The sequence below is a fragment of the Microchirus variegatus genome (genome assembly GCF_963457635.1).
Source record: "Microchirus variegatus genome assembly, chromosome: 6".
Taxonomy (NCBI): Eukaryota; Metazoa; Chordata; class Actinopteri; order Pleuronectiformes; family Soleidae; genus Microchirus; species Microchirus variegatus.
This window is the reverse complement of record NC_139807.1, coordinates 29,057,747-29,077,877: the sequence shown is the minus strand read 5'-3', so window position 1 is coordinate 29,077,877 and position 20,131 is coordinate 29,057,747. Positions and strand designations below refer to the sequence as shown.

At 41.4% G+C, this 20,131-nt stretch overlaps 1 protein-coding gene across 1 annotated transcript; it reads right to left on the bottom strand.

Moving 5' to 3' along the window:
* Positions 1 to 2,105: 2,105 nt before the first annotated feature.
* On the bottom strand, positions 2,106 to 19,051 carry cyp27c1 (cytochrome P450, family 27, subfamily C, polypeptide 1; the record flags this gene model as incomplete). The annotated part of the gene is made up of 9 exons (XM_083890865.1): positions 2,106 to 2,231; positions 4,844 to 5,047; positions 5,259 to 5,337; positions 5,902 to 6,068; positions 13,108 to 13,271; positions 15,427 to 15,636; positions 15,723 to 15,922; positions 17,540 to 17,730; positions 18,761 to 19,051. 9 exons carry the CDS (start codon positions 19,049 to 19,051, stop codon positions 2,106 to 2,108), a joined length of 1,632 nt encoding a protein of 543 aa, XP_083746991.1.
* Between the last annotated feature and the right edge of the window lie 1,080 nt (positions 19,052 to 20,131).

Genomic DNA, 20,131 nt, shown 5'->3' with positions numbered 1-20,131 from the left:
TCACTTCAGTTCCCACACTGGAAATTCCAGGAAGAATTTGGCCCCTTTTTAAAAGCATTCATGAGCGTATAACTTATAAATTAACTTGTGAAGTACACTGAGCACTTGGCACTAACTTCATTTCTGAACTCTTGGATGAGAAGTAAAAATGTCTTCAAACAGAACTGAAGCAAGTCCAGTTGTCTACAGCCATGGTTCTCAAAGAACACAAGCTTCATCTGGTGGTACTTGGAGGAAAATACTAGAATAAAGAAATACTATTCTATTGTATGTACCAGGGTGAATGGAGTGTTTTATTGTTTTTATTTACTTTCTTTTTGTTTTCACTGTATTGATTTCACATTATTTATTTCATACTTTCGTGCTTGTTCCATTTTCATTTGTTTCCTTCATTCTTTCCTTTTGCGTAATGGATGTGTTGTTTGTTCACACTAGTGCCAATTAGAGCTGAAACGATTAATCAATGAACCGATTATTAATCGATTACTAAATTAATCGCCAACTATTTTGATAATCGATAATCGGTTTGAAGCTTTTTTCATTATTAAAACAAGATTTCTGATTGTTTTAGTTCTTAAATGTGAATATTTTCTTCATTTCTTTGCTCCACATAACAAAGAAATCATTAAAACTGAATCATTTTGGTTTGTGAACAAAACAAGACATTCAAGAACATCGTCATTTCCAGGTTTGACAAACACTGATCAATGTTTTTTTTAACATTTTCTGCCATTTTATGGACCAACCGATTCATCGATTAAACGAGAAAATAATCGACAGATTAATCGATTACGAAAATAATCGTTAGTTGCAGCTCTAGTGCCAACTGCTTTTTAATTCAATATTGTTTCATGTTTCATAATAATTTCCCACAGGCTGGTCACAGAGGTGTAATGCTGCCCCTCCTATAAGAAATCTGCCGAGCACATGTTGTACCAAAGCTCCTATTTACAAACAGATGGAGTTGTGATGCACACGCCATGTTTTTATAGAAACTTTTATTACATTATATCCAAAAAGCTTAATTGTCCACCACTATTTTGGACCTTCCGGGGTCATTTCTCACAAAGAAATGAGGTCAAAAACGGGCACACGATACCATTTATTGCGTACATCAGCGCACTGTTGTGTATTTACATCAACCACAGAAGCTTAAAGCTCCCAAAAACCTTTTGTCTTGCCCTCCACGTTTAATTCTGTGCGGGTTTATATACTACTGACGTTGACAAGTAGGTTTTTAACAGTGTTTAATACAGTGACATCTGCAGATGAACACAACAGCAGAGACCTTACAATGTGATCCTTCTAACAATGGCACGATCCAACGACAACGTCCTCCTGCAATGATCTGTAACGTACACTCTCCCTCTCCATAAAATCACATGGACAATAAACGATTGACAGGTTTCTGATAAAATACTTAAAATCGCATAAACAGCAAATATACTAAAAACACATGTTTTTATCCAAATACATTGTGTGAAAAATAAAATGTCTCTAAATGGAAATGTGGTTTATTCATTGGTTAATTTTAGTAAATTTTTTCCCCCCTATAATATTATGTTGTATTTAAGATAATGCCCTCTAGTGGTTAAACATTATTCCTCAGTTAAATCATGGAGCTCATTATATACATACACATAACATGTTCAGTACATTCATGGTTGCCTGTTAACATAACCAGTGATTAGTTTGCTTTAAAAACAGTGTGATAATGTAACAATGTGCAAAACAAACATCACTACTTACATGGATTTTAACATAAGAGGATACAATTTTGTACATATGGTCGATTATAATTCATTTTTACAGTCGCTATTTTGAATAAGATGAATGGTGAGTACAATTTATATGTATAAAAACACAGTTTTAAACATTATATTATAGGTCCAGTACTGTTTTTGTGTATTCCTCACACACAGGAGGTCAGGACACACGTCCTTGCCTGAGTAAAACCTCAGTCTGAGCTCGGTATTTCAGATCTAACAGTGTGAAAGGGTTTGCTTAAAAAAAAAAAAGCACCACCTTCCTTCCCCCAGCATTTAAAATAAAAGGAATCAGCACTTCAAGAAAAACAAGAGTATTGTAAACCTGAAGGCGAGGAATCAGCTTCTCGTTTTCCTGTCGGTGAACTGCAGGTGAATGGGAGCAGCGGGACAGAGGAGGCCGTGGGTTTTCGCCTTAACGTCGGTCGTGAGAGGAGACACTCCGATGTGAAACCTTTGAATGAGCTGCACAAACGGAACAAAGACAACATTTATCAGTTACATTTGTAGGACTTGTGCACACAATGTCTGTGAACACATTAATATCGCCGTGTTTTCACCATGGTTGGCACTAATTCCATAAGAATAGTACCAAAATAACCAGCCCCAACTGTTCCATTGTTTGGCATCCTTCTCATCGAGCACCAGAGTAAAATGGTCAGGGCTGGCCCAAGCCTCCATGGGGCCCTGAGCAAAATTTGATTTTGGGGCCCTCTGTTACTGCCAATAATAATGATTATTGATCATTCACACACCTACTATACTAAAGTTATTCTACTTCATCTACTCTGTCACGAATACGAATACACTTGTAAAACTAAATGTGAGAACATTTTGTTGCATGGAAGCAGACGCCAGATTTGCCAACTTATAGAAAAATATTTCAATTAATATTTGGCAAATTAAGCAACTCCCCCTACTGGCGACACAGAGTATCAATACCATTACAAATGTGCACAATCTTTGGGGGGGATTCAAAATACACTCCTGTAATACAAAGATTCAACTTTTATATGTAAACAAAACACAGCATCAAATAAAATAAACCAATAAATATCAAACAAATACTTAAATAATAATGTAAATCACACCTGGAACAAGGTAATAAAAATGGTTTATGAATAAAATATAAAGTTAAATAATCACATCTGACAACTACGTAAAAACTGTGAAAAAACTTTGGTAAAAATGGGGAGAAAAATTCTACATAAACTACAGCGATCCAATTTTTTTTTAGCTAATTGCTCTTGGGGGCCCTCTAGTGGTCACGGGGCCCTAAGCAGCGGCTGGTGGGGGGGGGGCTGAATAGTTAATTAATAATTAATTAATGCCAAGTGTGAATGGTATTATGTCTGTCAGCATGCAATTGGATCATTGAGGATGCTAATACTACACTCTTAGAAATAAGGGTTCCAAAAGGGTCCTACTGCAAGGGCTGAACCATTTGCTTCTGAAAAACCCTTTCCCGAAGAAAGGGTTTTTCAAGGGTTCTTGAACACTAATGGTTCCAGTAAGAACCATTTTGATCCAGAGAACCCTTTAAAACCCCTTTCCTGAATAAAGGGTTTAAAAAGGGTTCTTGGTGGAACCCTCCAAAAGGGTTCTTCTATGAGGACAAGCCGAAGAACCTTATATGGTTCTACTTAGCACTTTTATTTCTACGAGTGTAGGTCTGAACACGGCCTTATTTTCTGTTTTCACCCACATTTGGTTTGTTTGTAGCAGGTTTATGGAAAAACTACTGGACAGATTTGAAAAAAAAAAAGATTACAGAGGGATGGAGTTTGGGCCAAGGAGGAACCCATTAGATTCTGAAGCAGATGGGTATTGAAGGGCAGATCCACGAGTTGGCTTAGTTTAAAGCGTGGTTCAAATTACAGGGGAACGAAGAGGAGCTCCTCTGAATAGAATACAGACACCCCTGAAAGCTTACTTTGAGAAATTGAGGGGGAGCTCTGAAAGCAGACAATTAGGTTCCTGTGTTTATTCACTCATTACATACACTCTTAGAAATAAAAGTAGAACCATATAAGGTTCTTCGGCTTGTCCTTTATAGGAGAACCCTTTTGGAGGGTTCCACCACCAACACGTTTAAAACCCTTTATTCAGGAAAGGGGTTTTAAAGGGTTCTCTGGATCAAAATGGTTCTTACTGGAACCATTAGTGTCACCAAGAACCCTTGGAAAACACTTTCTTTGGGAAAAAATGGTTTTTCAGAAGCAAATGGTTCCAGGTAGAACCTCAGCCCTTGTAGAAGGACCCTTTTGGAACCCTTATTTCTAAGAGTGTACCATTTTCCAAACACTTGTGAATGTCTCCACCAATAAACCTAATGTTATTCATGCTGTCGCCACCCTGTTGAGCTTGGCGTTTGTTGTGTGTTGTTGTTGAATATATGCTTTTGTAGTTGTAATTGTAGTTGTTGACAATGTGTATGCAGCTTTCTGGATGTTTTTAAAACTGTGTACATTCATTATGTCTCGTAGGGTCAAGTATAATTAATTGTATGCATGGCACAGTCATAAGAACATGTTGGGTTTGGTACAGTACGGTACAGTTTGGAATGCTAAAGCCCTGGCTCAGGTTTGTGTTTCGAGTGAGAACAGTAACTTCACTTGGTAGCCGGGAGGTGTGGCCAGTACGGAGCCCCCGAAGTGACATGAGAAAAAAAAAATTTTGAAATCTCGAGTTTCAAAGTCGAGATCATGAGTTTCCAAAAACAGTATGAAAAAAAAAAAATGAAAAAAAAAAATATTCAAATTTTTTTTTTCTTTTTTTTTTTTTCATACTTTTTTTTGGAAACTCTAGATCTTGACTTTGAAAATCAAGATTACATTTTTTTTTTCTGTCATTTTTTTCTTTTCTCATGTCACTTCGGGGCCTCCGTAGGCCTGTGCCCGGTGTACATAGCTAGACCTGCTCCACCATCAACAGTATAATACTGGTACATGATATCCAATGAAAGTCAATTTTAAATAGTACTCTACCACTAAAGGGCAGAGAAACATAGACATATATTGTATGTTTATGGACAAACTTTGAAAGTGTGTGTTCCAAGGAGTGGATGAAGCCCTTACCCTTGTGAGAGCTAGATGCATCTCTAATTCTGCTATTCTCCTGCCGATGCAGCTCCGGATGCCGTAGCCAAAGGGAATGGAGCCAAAGTTGTCGACTCGGTCCGTGGAATCTTTCCGTATCCAGCGTTTCGGGCAGAAGTCTGCGGCGTCTGGGAAGAACTCTTCATCCAGAGATGTGGAGTAGTGGCACAGGGCCAACTGAGTCTACACAGAAAACACAGAGTGGTGTAATGAAAACATCTGGGCTATTGTACAAGCAGCTGTACAAAGAGGCAGATGCATGAGTAATGCTCAGATCACGTTACACCTAGTTCCACTGTAATGTGTCTTGGCTCGCTCTTACAGTAACACTTATTCTCCAGCACATGCACACTGCACAATAGACTCGCATCTATTAGGTCTGTATCAGTCTTACCCCTTTGGGGATGAAGTATCCACCCACCACCAAGTCATCCTGGGTAATCCTTCCGTTGCCTGGGAGAACTGGAAAAAGCCTGCTCCCAAGGAGGGGTGCACAAAGAGTGTTATTCAACAGCGCTACACATTGATTTTCTCACAAAGATTCATTATAAGAGAACGTGAAGAGCCTCACGTGTGGACAGATAATAACTGGACTAAAGATGCTAATGTGAACATTCTGAAAAAAAGTCTTAACATAAAGAATGAAGGTTTAGGGCACAATTAACCCCTTAATCTGATATGTGTCTTGATCACCAACACAATCTAGTAGTTCCTTCTTTGAGCCATAACTTACGTCCCCAGAAATCTATGATTTTCTTCATTTTAATTATGACAAAAGCCATTTTTTTTTCGGCTTCTCCCTCTCTCAGGATCGCTACAGAGCCACATATTTGATTTGGCAGAGATTTTATCACGGAAGCCCTTCCTCTCACAACCCTCCCATTTACTCTGGCTACCCCCCCCCCCCCCCCCCGGGGTGCCCCCTAGCCCTTGACCTGGCAGAGATCGGACCACTCCGGTTACAAGCCCAATTCCTATCCGCTCAGCCCCCAAAAAAACATGAGCTCATAAACCCTGAAAAGTGAGTGTATATGAACCTGAGAGTTTCTTTGACCAGTCCTCTGATGAGGGGCAGACGGGGAATATCTTCAGCTGTGGCGACTGTTCTGGTTCCCAGAGCCGATGACACTTCTGCGAAGATCTGCTCCTGTACCTGAGGGTATCGTGCCAACAGGTAGCTGGCCCATGACAGAGTGAAGGATGTCTGCGAGGAAAGAACGGAGGACGTGTTATTGGACATGTTTTGTCTCTTCCAGGGTATCTTTTTTTTGGGAGTTGTTGTTGATGTTGCATAAGTGTTGGGAATCAGTGAGGGGGGGTTTAGAGGGAGAGAGGGTTTACCTCCACACACTCACATCCTCTCCACTGTAGGTGCTATCTCAGCCTTTAGGTCACTCATTCCTCATTCATTCCAACTGAACTGTACCTTGATTGAATCCACTTAAAGCGGACCTAGACCGGAAGTTCCAATTAACGCTGTTTTTTAGTGTGTATCTGCATCCTTACCTTGTTTAAGAAGCCCTGAAGGTTCAAAACAAACAGTTCAGCCACTGCTGAGAACGCTGTGTTTTATTGTAATCTCGGGCTCAGCGAGATCATCGAGAAAAAACCCGGTCCGGTTACGTAAACACCGGTTCTCCGGAACAGCTGATCGTCCTGCTCCGGGCACTAGTCCGGGCACATCCGGTTGCGTACATTGAGCCGCAGAAGAAGAATAACGTCCGTTGTGGAGGTGTTTCACGAGCGACAGTGTCTTCTGACTCTGGGTCTGACTCCGGGTCAAAGTCATAAAAGGGACTGCGGCGGGGAGTCGTGACGAAGCTATTTTTAAACATTGTTAAAACAATGTTTTGATAATGAGTAGCAGTGCATCCACCGTTCCAGCAGGGGGAGCTGCGCTTCTGAGAGCGGATGTGCTGAATATGTCACTTCCGGGTATTGGCCAATCACAAGACACTCTGTCTTCTGGGTGTGAGAGTTGAGTCTGAAATATCGCGGCTGGGGAACAGCGTCAGAAAAGGGGATTTCTATCGGCTCGTTTACAGCAACTAGGAGGTTTTTGACCATAAAAACAAGTTAATGTATGTAAGTAGACCTCCATAACTAACATATATGTGCAACAGGACCACTCTATGTGAGCTTTAACAGCATTACAGTGCTGATTTGGATTCAAGTTTAAAGCAATCCTTTATTATACCTCCCTCTACAATGGGCTCCTTCTAACACAGTTGGGTTTTCATTTTCTCATCACACACACCCTGATTGTTTTTTGTTTTTTTTTGCTCGCTCCTCCATTTCAACCACTGAATCACTCTTGGCACCAGGATAAAGTGACTGAGGGGGGCTGTAAAAATATTCCAACAGAGAATTTTTGGAATCAGATTGAGTCTGTTACATTCAAACCAAAGTCACAAATGCACATGAAGCCTCCTCCTTCCAGAGTTTAAACTGCAGCATTGCGCTATTAAAGAGAGGCGGCTGCAAACAGGTTGCAGTATAAGTGCAGCACCCATGAAAAGTTTCAGGAGTGACTTCTACTATGCAAAAAAAAAAAACAAACCAGGCTAAATGTTTAAAACAAGAGGCTACGCGTCAAAATGAGTACACTGATTAACCACAGCACCAAAACACATAGAACAACATTTGAACATGGTACTAGCAGCAGTGAAAATATGGAAACAGCTGGAGTTTGCATTGAAATGGTATCTCTCTGTTGACTGTCCATTTCCCTTTTGGAGGTTGAAAGATAGAAAGAAACTAATCTAAGAGGCGAGATTTGTGTCAGCCCGTCTCCATTTCTGACAAATTTGTTGAATTTTTCATGAATCTTAACATGTTGATATATCAGGAGTGCTTGGGTAAGAGCTACCTGGTAAGACTAAGAATTAGTTAAAGCTCCCATAGAGTGGTCCTGTTGCACATATATGTTAGTTATGGAGGTCTACTTACATACATTAACTTGTTTTTATGGTCAAGAACCTCCTAGTTGCTGTAAATGAGCCGATAGAAATCTGTCTTTTCTGACAGTGTCCTGAGCTGCGATATTTCAGACATAAATCTCACCCCCAGAAGACAGAGTGTGTGATTGGCCAGCCAGCGTAGAGGCTTCCCAACTGTCTTGTGATTGGCCAATACCCGGAAGTGACATATCAGCACACCAGCTCTCAGAAGCTCAGCCCCCCCCTCTGGAACGGTGGATGCACTGCTACTCATTATCAAAACATTGTTTTAACAATGTTTAAAAATAGCTTCTTCACGACTCCCCGCCGCAGTCCCTTTCACGACTTTGACCCGGAGTCAGACCCAGAGTCAGAAGACACTGTCGCTCGTGAAACACCTACACAATGGACGTTCTTCTTCTTCTGCGGTTCAATGTACACAACCGGATGTGCCCGGACTAGTGCCCGGAGCAGGAGGATCTGCTGTTCAGGAGAACCGGTGTTTACGTAACCGGACCAGGTTTTTTCAGAGATCTTGCTGAGCCCGAGATTACAATAAAACACAGTATTCTCAGCAGTGGCTGAACTGTTTGTTTAGAACCTTCAGTAATGGCGCAGATACACACTAAAACACAGCGTTAATTGGAACTTCCGGTCTAGGTCCGCTTTAACTTTGCACATACACACCAATTAGTGATAGTGAATTTGACCACTGCATTTAAGTCATCCTTATTAGTAGGCAGCATTTATCTGTGCCCAGACACACCAAGCTCTTGATTTGAACCGACAATCCACCGATTACAAGCCCAATTCCTTTCCTCTTGGCCACAGCAGGCAAATAAAATGTTCATTAATAATACAATACGATACAGCCCAATAATACCGATATTGTGCTGATAACATCCCTAGTGTTTTGGTACCATCACGCTGAATAGACCCCAGAGGTCAGTCTGGGGTCAGTGCACTAACTAATGATTAATCAAAAAGGAGTGTGTAGCCTTATTCATGACCCTCCATCCTTCTCACAGTTGTGTCCTCCACCTCCCTCCCTCTTCCCACAGCCTTTCTCAGCCTCTCCGTTCCCCTCCATCACCACCCTTCTCCCCATCTAACCAACGTGTTCTTAATCAACCCCAGCTGGCACAGATGCTGGCAGCACCTGAGACAAAGCCTGAGAGGAATCATATGACAAAAAAAAGCTCATCCGTGCACGGCTCCATGGGCCGAGGCCTCTCCCCCACGTCTCGTCTAGTGTTTTTTTTTGTCTAACGTCCATTGTGCGCCGTTACCCCCTCCCTGTCTCACCTCTGTCCACCCTGCGCTATAACTCTGGAAGTGGCTAACGTGTCTTGACAGCTCTTGTGTGCGCAGAGCGAAGGCGAAAACGCCAAGGGGTCAGGTAATGACTCGGCTCCTTCCACCCCCTGCCAGGACATGGCTGTTGCAACAAGTTCAACAAAAACACACACACACACACACACCCTTTTATCCCGTGAGCACAAAACACTCCACGCCCATAATTCTTATTAATCTGACAGTACCCCAAACGAATTAGGCGGTAATTGTGCACATGTGGACACAGTGTACACACAGATGCTGAGACGTGCAAACGTAAGCCAGACAAATGAGATGTTGTTGGAAAATCCTCCTTTTGTCTCAGAAATACTGTCCTATCTGTTTAATGGTGTCACATGGGTGCAACCGATGACCCAACATCCTGCAGTCTGAATCTGAACCAGGAGGATCTTTGCTGTTTGTCATTTAATATCCCTTCTCCCTTCCAATGTCCCCATTTTTGTTTTTTTAGATTTAAAAGTTAAATGGGTTAGGGTTAAAATCACTGGTTTGGATCCTTGCAATGTGCGAGAGTTCACATTCAGATCAGGTAAACTGGACACTCTGAATTGAACTTAGGTGTGAATGTGAGAGTGAACGGTTGTTTGTGTCTGGATATTGGCCTTGTGATGGACTGGTGACCTGTCCAGGTCGTACCCTGAGTCAGCGGGGATTGGCTCCAGCCCCTCGTGACCCTCATGTGGAGGATAAAGCAATAGAAAAATAATAGTTACCCAAATGCATGCAAGAAAACAACAAAAAACAATCAGAGCATGAACCTCGAGCAAGGCTGCTCAGTTTCCCACAGCGCTCAAAAGCATCATTCACCCACAACAACATGATTTGTGAGAGAATTTCACATTTTGTGTCACTTTCACTATCATGACTTTTTATATAGTTATAGTTGGATTTCAATTTCAAAGCAATCAGACTAAAACTTAAAGGTGCCATATGTAAGAATGTGGCCAAAAACTGTTACTACACTCAAATTCAAAATACCGAGGTCTTTTAGGTTTGGTTTTCTGACGTAACTGGCAACCCATGGTTGCTCGGCAGCTGAGACTCTACTGACTGCAATGATTGGTATTGCGGTAGGTGGCGCCACATGCCAAAACATGATTTCAAAACATAAACATGATTTGCAGTCTGCAAAATATTTTTTTTTAATGCGAATATTTTGTCTGTACTGTTGTTGTTGGTGAGTTCAGTTTGTTATATGAGCATTATTCCTGAGTCTCTGAGACATATAATGGGGGATTTTATGGGCAGTTTCTTTAGATTTATTACATAATGCACCTTTAAATCTGAGTAATTGTGACATTTAGTTGTTTAATGTTAGTTTTATAACGAAGGCTAGAGTCAAAAGCAGCATTGCCTCTGGCTCAGCAGTGAGCTAGTAAAGTGAGGCAACTGAAAAGAATGTGACTGAAAACACAAAATATACTGTCAGGTCTGATAGTATTGCATGACAGAGCCCATTTTCAGCTGAAAGACGCAGCATATACATAATGTATGTTATTGAAGTACTAAAAAGAGGCAAAAACAACAAAGTTACACACTGCAGCTTTAACTATTATATTTATTACCTCCTTCTTAACCTACATCTCGTTACTTTTTGCTTGCCCACAGACGGACAGAGAAACATACATAAACGTCACCTTGGTAACAATAAAACACAGAAGAAGAACAAGACAAAGCCTCGTTGTGGAGAGAGCGAACACACAAAGACGGTTGAGGAGAAACTGAATATGAGTGAGAACAAGATTGTCAGCGGGACACTGTGTAATCTCACCATTCACCGCTCTGACCTGAAGCTGGCACAGCTTCACACGCATGCATGTGGCGCCAGAAGCCCAACCCTTTGGAACCCAACACTGACTCAGACACACACAGAGACAGACACACACGTGCGACTCCAGCCACACACACACACACACACACACACACCCGGTCTCTGTGTGTCCTCTAACAATTCAGCACCAACCTCACAAATATTTCACGATGTCAATCGGTTCAAAAATAGAGCTGTAAGATACTGACTGACCGAGCACAAATATGCACTGCTGTAGTTAGCTGGAAAACGTAGGAGGTTTCGCTGGAAGATCTGCACGGCAGAGGTATGCAACCTGATGCTCGATGGGGAAGACAATAGGCTGACGGGAATGACAGTTATATGGGATGAAGAAATAACTGGCTCTTGGTCCAGAGATGTGAGCACATTCTTCTACATTATAGTTCAGAGAATCTGTATTCACACACAATATCGACCCGGGGTGAATTCCAATTCCTTGCTTAACCCTCAATCTTAAAAAATGTGCGCTCCCTCTAGTGCAAGTGCTGTCCCGATTCTCAGAGAAAAATTAAGTTGAGGGGCAAGTTTAAGGGCTGTATTGCACTCAATATTGAGATTTTCCGAGACCATCCTTGGGAGCAAGGGCTACCCAGAATGCAATGCGTGTTTTGACAAAACAAAGATGGCGTCGAAAGCAGCGAAACGAGTACGCTACAAATGAAGTATTTTCTTTGTTAATAGAGATATAAAAATGATAAAAACCATTGTATTATCTTAGTTTAGGCCCATATTATGGATTACTGACGTCATTGTTGCGTAACATTTATTTTTATTTTACGATCTTTTGTCAATAGTCGGCCGGTGCGGACAAGCGATGGTTTGCTATGGTTTACTTTTCAATAAGCCGTGGTGTGTGGTAACTGTCAGCTGAATATGTCCATGGTTGTGGTATTTGTATGAGTATCATCTTATAACTAACTGACAACCTAATAACTTGACTGACAAACGGATCGTAATAAATAATCCTGACGTAAATGTGTTCTTCTTCTTCTTCTTTTTTGGAGTTGACAGACTGGACGCAGCTTTCGTGTTATTCTGCCCCCTACAGTCTGAAGACGTATCTGCATTTAAGGGGTGTCCCATTTCTAAGTGACAAAATAACCTTCAACACTTGGTTTTGAGGGCCAGTTAAGATTAAGGGTTGAGATTGATAGGCATTGGAATTGGCCCTTGGACTAAACTAAAACAGTGTACAAATGATTCAAATGAATGAATATTATCTTGAGAGGTACAGTAGTATAGCTCCATTTGGTCATAAATAGTTGTTGTCAAGTTGGCTGTTTACATATTTTTAACTTCTTACCTGGAGAAAGAAAGAAAAAACTAGTTTTAAGTAGCTGTCTTGGTGTGGTCATTTGAGGCGAAACACACCCCTATGAATACATTCACCTGTTTAAATCTACTCTATCTCGTCTTTCGACGGCCGTATGCAGCTGCAAACTGCAGTTCACTCCCAGGAGCAAAATCCATGTAGAAAATCAGCATCAAAGCACAGAAACGTTGATCCACTGCTGCCTCCATCCATCGGTAAATGATCTGGATTTATATTTATATAGTGCTTTTATAGTCTTGCATCATCGATCATACTTCTTTGGCAAACATTCCCAGGGCTATCAGGCATTACACGGGGTACAGTGTCTTCTTGCCCAAGGACACATCGGCATACACACCAGCGAAGCCAGGAATCTAACCTATCTGTTGAAAGCTGACTCGTGCTACCACTGAGTCACCATTGCTGTTCACAGAAATGGTAGCACCCAGTGAAGTCAGTGTTTGTCTGTGTCAATACCTCATTTAAAGGTGCCATATGTAAGAATGTGGCCAAAAACAGTTACTACATTCAAATTCAAAATACCGAGGTCTTTTAGGTTCCGTTTTCTGACGTAACTGGCAATATGTAAATATTTTGTCTGTACTGTTGTTGTTGGTGAGTTCAGTTTGTTTAGCCAGTTGCTTTAGATTTATTACATAATGCACCTTTAACGATGAAATAGAGTTCTGCTCATACAAGTGTTACGGTAAGACTTTTTGTAAAAGAATAGAAGTATGATCCCATGTGAGGCCTGACACAGAATGATAAAATGAACTATAAAAACAAAGGAAACAGGCATACGTACCGTGTCGACGCCGGCCAATAGCATCTCTGTTATGTTGGCGTAGATTTCCTCCAGATTCATCTCCCTGGTGACGAGCATGTGCGTGAGCAGTCCCCCCTTCACCTCCTCTTCCTGTTCCATCTGGGCTTTTATATCACTGAGCCTCTTATCGACGTGAATGAGCGCTGGAATTAGACAGAGGCAGAGAGCGAGGGATGAATGGAGAGCGGGAAAGGGAGGGTTGTTGAGACGAGGCGAGGAGAGATGAAGGGGAAGTAGTGAAGTGAGGGAAAGAGGAGAGCGGCTTATGCAACAGTGGGACCCCACACTCCCACAGCCCCACATTACAACAGTCCAGATTTATATGCAAATCAACATTCCTTTCTATTAAAGCACTTTTAAGACCCGTGTCTTATTATTGAGCAGGTTTTAAAAAGTATTATCTAACATATTGTTATGTGATCCTGAAATCATTATGCACACTTAAAATGATGAAAGCGTGTTGGAATGGACCCAACCATTCCGTAATGTTTACATTAATTAATCCATTCATGTTGTTGTTTTGTGTCTTTTTAAATATCTCAACCGCACTAAGGGCCACTCGGGTAAAATGGACAGGAAATCTTAAAAGTTGGCATGACAACAAACACACAAAAAGTTTATTTTCTTAAGAGGAGAGCATAGCTCCTATCTGAAGAGGAACTTTGTAAGTCCGGTAGCTTTGTCACCGGGTTTTTTTTTACCATAAACAGAAGAATGCCTAAAGTCCGAATTTTACTCATGAGTGGCCGCTCGCTCAGTCGTTTCCTCTTCCTTGCTTCCTGAGATAATGGTTTGCTCCGCTTCTTTTGCTCTGCCAAGATGAACGTCTAAAATAACACTATCTTTGCCTTGATCTTATAGCCGGTGCCTGGCTCTTGCAAGACTTTGCGAGACCTCATGATTCTGAGGACGGGGTGGTTTGGAGACAGCCCCCAATCTCCCTACAAGCTATTTAACCATCAAAAATTACTATGAAGCTATTTAAATACTGCACTGTTTGACTTTAACAAAGTTTGCCATCTTGCGTCACCATGTTCCTACAATGGCCCAAATGGATAAGCCAGTTTACGTGGGCAGAAGAAGCAGTTCTTCACACTTAAACATCATGCATTAAATACCAACTTGTATGTCGTATTAAACCATGTGTAGCTATGGAAAGTGGTGGTAGATTACGGAAATACCATTTTCATATGAATGTACTGGAGGAACTACACTCTTAGAAATAAGGGTTCCTAAAGGGGTCCTTCTACAAGGGCTGAGGTTCTACCTGGATCCATTTGCTTCTGAAAAACCCTTTACCGAAGAAAGGGTTTTTCAAGGGTTCTTGGTTACACTAATGATCCAGAGAACTCTTTAAAACCCCTTTCCTGAATAAAGGGATTTAAAAGGGTTCTTGGTGGAACCTTTATAAAGATGGTTCTACCTAGAGCCAAAAAGGGTTCTCCTATGAGGACAAGCCGAAGAACCTTATATGGTTCTACTTAGCACTTTTATTTCTAAGAGTGTAGCTTGGGGTGAACCCAGCCATGACCAGCATAATGATCGTTTTTGAAACACAGATTTCTAAACCAGACCCCTAGTGGACGGTACATTAACGTTAATAACACTGTTGTCCACTCATACGGTCCAGGCTTTATCATTATCATTTTCCTCTAAATGGGAACATCATTTACAAAATTGGAAATTGGGGTGGAAATCGCAGGGTACCTCACGATACGACACGCCATATATGTTCCTCGATACCTATAATATCGCGACACAGCCACTCTGTGATAAGTATTATATTGCAAGACAATCATGTAGAGATTTATCACAATATCTGTCTAATTGAAGAAAACAAAATGGCCGCAAAAACTTAAAAGTGCAGTAGTTCTCTATTTATTCCCAACATAGAGAACAAAGCTCATAAAGTAGATGCACTGAACATCGCTTAACGTAGCTTTCTACACCATTATCCTGCTGTAAACTCCCTCACGTAGTGACGCATGGTTTACTTTAGAGCGCCATCATTTGTTAAGTAAAATATTCATATTTGCCCTTGTGTATCAATTATCGTATTGCACGAGGAAGGACCGCAATTTGGGCCACCCCTAAATTCTATTGAAGAAGCCCTAAAAGTTGCGTTTGAGACCATTAACTCCTCAGGAAATGTTTCACTGATTTGAATAATTAGAAAAACTGTTACTTCCAGGTAAGACTCACCTTGCAGACAGCGACAACATAACATACAAAAAGATAACATGCTGAATACGTATGGTGCCATCTACCGTTTAAAAATGACAAACATAGTCAACATACTGAATTTGAAGAGGCCATCCCAGGAGCTACAGAATTCCAGCCACGGTTTGGGAATGACAGGTCGGAGCCATTTAGGGATGGCTCCGGCATACATGGTCGTCTTGAAGGAGCTGAACATGAGGTGCAAAGCAGTGATGTAATCCTGGGTTTCCTGCGGGACGTCATTTTCCAAACAGCCGAGTCTGCACTCATACAAAATGGCCGCCACGCCTGTGCGAAGACAAAAGAGGAAAGGCGACCGTTTCAGACACAGTTTTGAGACTCGACAGGCTTCTTCCATCTGGATTTTCACGAACCTTCCATGGCGTATTTGAAGAAGAGGTCGTTCACGTTGAGGATGGTTGATCCGTCTGACTCCCGGCCGCGCAGAGTGCAAACCCTCTCGATCAGGTCGTCGACCACTTTGTTCACGTCGTCGGAGAAGGCTGCGACGTCCCGGGGACGCATGATGAGCTGTCTGAGCACGCTTCGCATCTTCAGCCACTGCTCCCCCTCACTGGACAACAGGATACAAAGGGATTTTATTTTTACATTAACATGTGTTGCCTTGATTAAAGGCTCCATTCACACCTGGAATTAACACCCGATGATTCAATCACATGGAGACAGGACTGTTCACACCTGGTCTTTAAATGCATGTGTCTCCTGTGACATGATCACATCTGGTGGTACACCACCCTTTTTTTCAAATGCATGTTTTTTTGTCAGAACAAAGTGGTAGTTTGACAAGCCCCCATAATGTAAATTAATAAATTTTATGGTGAAGACATGTTTTAAGGCCTGTCATGATCCGCCTGCGTCTCATCCTACACGTTGTCATCGCCTTCTTATGCTCTGGGTCAACAGTCATTCATCTCCAGATAGTTACAGTCTACTCAGCGGTAACATCACAGTCCTCCTGAGTTTTACTCTCTAGTGTCTTCTTGTTGTGTTCGTTAATAAATTAAATATATTATTCGTTAATAAATTCAACTATTTTTGCAAAAAAATTGTCAAACAAAATAGTATAGTATGATGATTTTGTCAAATTTTGGACCCCAATTTTTTTTTTTAATTGTCACATTTTGGACGATATAGTATAGTATGATGTTTTTGTCAAATTTTGGACCCACATTTTTTTATATGTTTTTATATTAAATTTTAGATGTATGACCAATTTTATTTTTTTTAAATGTTTTTCAAATGACAGTATAGTATGACATTTTTGTCAAATTTTGGAACACATTTTTATTTTTCAAAAAAATTGTCAAATTTTGTACGACATAGTATAGCATGATGTTTTTGTCAAATTTTGAAACAAATTTTTTTATTTGAAAAAAATTCTCAAATGATATAGTATAGTATGACGTTTTTGTCAAATTTTGGAACAAATTTTTTTTCAAAAAAATTGTCAAATGACAGTATAGTACGACGTTTTTGTCAAATTTTGGACGACATAGTATAGTATGTTATGACATAATGTCCAAACTGACTCGTCACATGGCCAGTACAGTAGTTACGATTACAGCTAGAGTAAATCTCTAGGAAATGAATGTAAGTCAATGTATTCTCTCTGAAGACTGTGTGTGTGTGTGTGTGTTCCGGAGGACGATTGCGTTCATGCTTGCTCACAAATGTGATATTCCCATCCATCCTCAGTGATCCAGTCACATGTGTATAGACTTAAACAAGTTTGACTGTTCACACTTGGCATTAAAACACATGCTGGATGTGACTGTTCCATCATATCAAACTGGTGTGTGTCTGCTGATGCTTGAGCTCGACTCACACTGCTGTAACATGAAACTGCAGCAGATCAAATGACATCAACTGAGAGAGGAGGTTTTCTAAATTCTACCTAATTCTAGGAACAGTTGTGATGTTCCTGCAAGCACAGAAATGCAGACACGTGTCCTCTAATGACCTTTGAATGTGGGACTGGATCTGAGGATGCATTCAGGAAAAACTGTTCACACCTGAACTTAGTGTGATCTCAGGATGGACATTAATACCGGGTCTGTACAGGTACATAGATAAAAACTAGGGGGAAGTGGGTTTTTTAGCAGTGCCGCTCTATAGATGTGAAACAAACTCATTTATTACATTCAGATCAGGGGTTGAAGGAAAGACTCACGCTGAGATGAGACCGGTGGAGCGGCCTCTCATGTCTCTGTACTCCTTCCATGACTCCATGTTGGCCCTCTGGGGGGCCGTGCCCTCGGCCCTCAGCACCTCAGCCACCAGGTCGTGATCCGCGATGGAGACCACCAGCTGGGGTCCGAAGCGGGACTTAAAGATCTTTCCGTACTTCTTCTTGTGGTCGTTCTATAAATAAGAAGAATGAGGAGAATCATTTGTTGAGTGGTTTTGACTTGGATGTCAATGGATTTGGGAGAAAAGGGCAGCTGTGGTTTCACTTCATTACAGCGACAAGAAGTTGTTATTAATCTCTAAATAGATACTAATTACATAATCCATTGGATCAGACTAAAAATGTTAATGAAGCTCAGTTTAGCCAATAACCCCGGATTACTAATTGCATGGTAAATGGTCTGTTCACGACAGTTTCACACATTCATACAACACATCTATGAGCAGTAAAGTTAAGAAGTTAAGTAAAGACGAGCAGAGCTGGGAATTGAATCCACAGCTTTCCGGTTGAAAGACAAGTCGCTCGACCACTGACCCACCTCTACCACTGTTGCTCATGTGCCACAGTCCTCATCATGACCTTTCAAATTACATTAAAGGAAATGTCTTATGATAAATGACCTTACTTCATTTGACAATTTGTTCTGTACTTTTGAAACAATGGTGCTGTTAATAAAACATTGTGCTGATAAAGAGATAATTCTCCATCCTGTGTCATATCATATATTTGAATTTTTATGTTGATTTGATGATGATTAATGTATTGCTTTTATTTATATGCCTTTGTTCATCACTGTGAGTTCCCCTGAGTATGAATGGTGCTAAATAAACAAATAAACTTGCCTTGCCTAAAGTGAGTAATTCACACGATCAGATGAAGGATTCAGGGCAACAATAGGCGCAGGTATGTGCTTTGAAACGTGTGAGCCGCAGTTCTCGTTTGCACATTTCCCACCTTTCAGAGGACCAAAGTGTTTTAAAACATCTGCATAATGGGAAAGGAACGATTCACGTAACTCACTCTCAGAGCAATGATGAATGAATGAAGATGACCTCTGGTGCGCCTTTACGCAACCGCTTGTGCCATTTTACGCACAGGCGCAGACGCGGGGAATACACTTTTTTTTTTCAGTGGATCATGTCAATCAAACACAATTATTTAAAAAATAATAATTTTAAAAAAGGCATGCGTGAATATCTGAACCTGGATTTCATGGATTCTGCTGAAGCCGTCTCTCCAGAAGAACTCGACCAGGTTGGAGAGGGTGCTCGGTCCCGGCATCTCCTTCAGGCTCTTGACCCTCCTCGTCCCGCCGACGTCCGCCGGTGCGATCAGTCTCTGGGGCATGGCCTCTTCTCCGGTCGCGCTGATCTCCAGAGCCTCGCTGGTCGCAGACTTGTGCAAGTTGCGTAAAAGGACGGAGAGCTGCTGGTGGAGCCGCTCTCCCTGAAGAGTCCTCCAGCATGAGGCGGTCAAATGGTTCACGAATGCCATGATTTGTCAGCACTTGGGCAAAGAGTAAACAACAACAACAACAAAGTGTGAATGAGTAAAAAAAGCACAATTGTTCACAGCTGCAGACGCATCGATGTGTGTCTGTGCGCTTCTGTAACGTTGGGAAGGCTTTTTATCCAGGAGCGTTATGAAGTAGTGGCAGAGGTGGAAGATGATTGGCCAGCCGCGCAGCAGTGGGCGTGTCCCCCCCCAAAGACCCTGAGTTCATTCCGTTTTTTTTCTTTTTGGGAAAGCTGACTTCAGGACAACGTGCACGTGCTGCAAAGCAGTTACATCACAGCAGCGATCAATCAAGTCCACACACACTGTGTTTATGATGAAAGTCATTAGAGTCAGGAGGACGCGTTTATGCAAGCACTGTATTTATACAACAACGTTTAAATACTTTTATTTACAAAGAGTTCAACGAACATCCAGCAACTCCTTACAATAAGAAGAAAAGGAGGAAGTTTGTGATAAAGTCACAGCAGAAGCAAACAAATGCTTTTCAATGATAGTTTGACCATGACTCCCCTGTGAGGTGGAAAGAGTACTGAAATATTTTACTTAAAGGGACACTGTGTAGTATTTATAGGTTTATATGACCCAAAATCCACTTTTTTATACATATTATGTGCTCCTGCATTGTCTAGTCGCTGTATAATTTTTTTGTTTCATTTTCGTTCATGTAAAATAACATGGTCGTGGGCCGCTTTTGCATTGCCACGACGCCATGTTTCTACGGGAGCCTGTATGGACAAACCCGAGAGAACAAATCAAGCGCGGAGACGAGGCTGAGAGTGGATGTTTTAATGCGTTTAGAACGGAGGAGCACCCGTATTTTATTTACAGCAGATAAAGGAACGCCCGTACCCGACCGTACGCCCGCACCACGGAGAAAGACGACGTGGACGACATTTGACTGGCTGAGGATACCGTAGCGCTCAGGGAAGGGAGGGGGTGAGCAGAGGAGCAGTTCTTTGTTGTAAATTTCAGCCTCTCCTCTAGATGTCACTATAAACTACTTACTTCACCTTTAAGTTGTATTTATGAAAAATCACTTCTTTGGACCTCACGTGT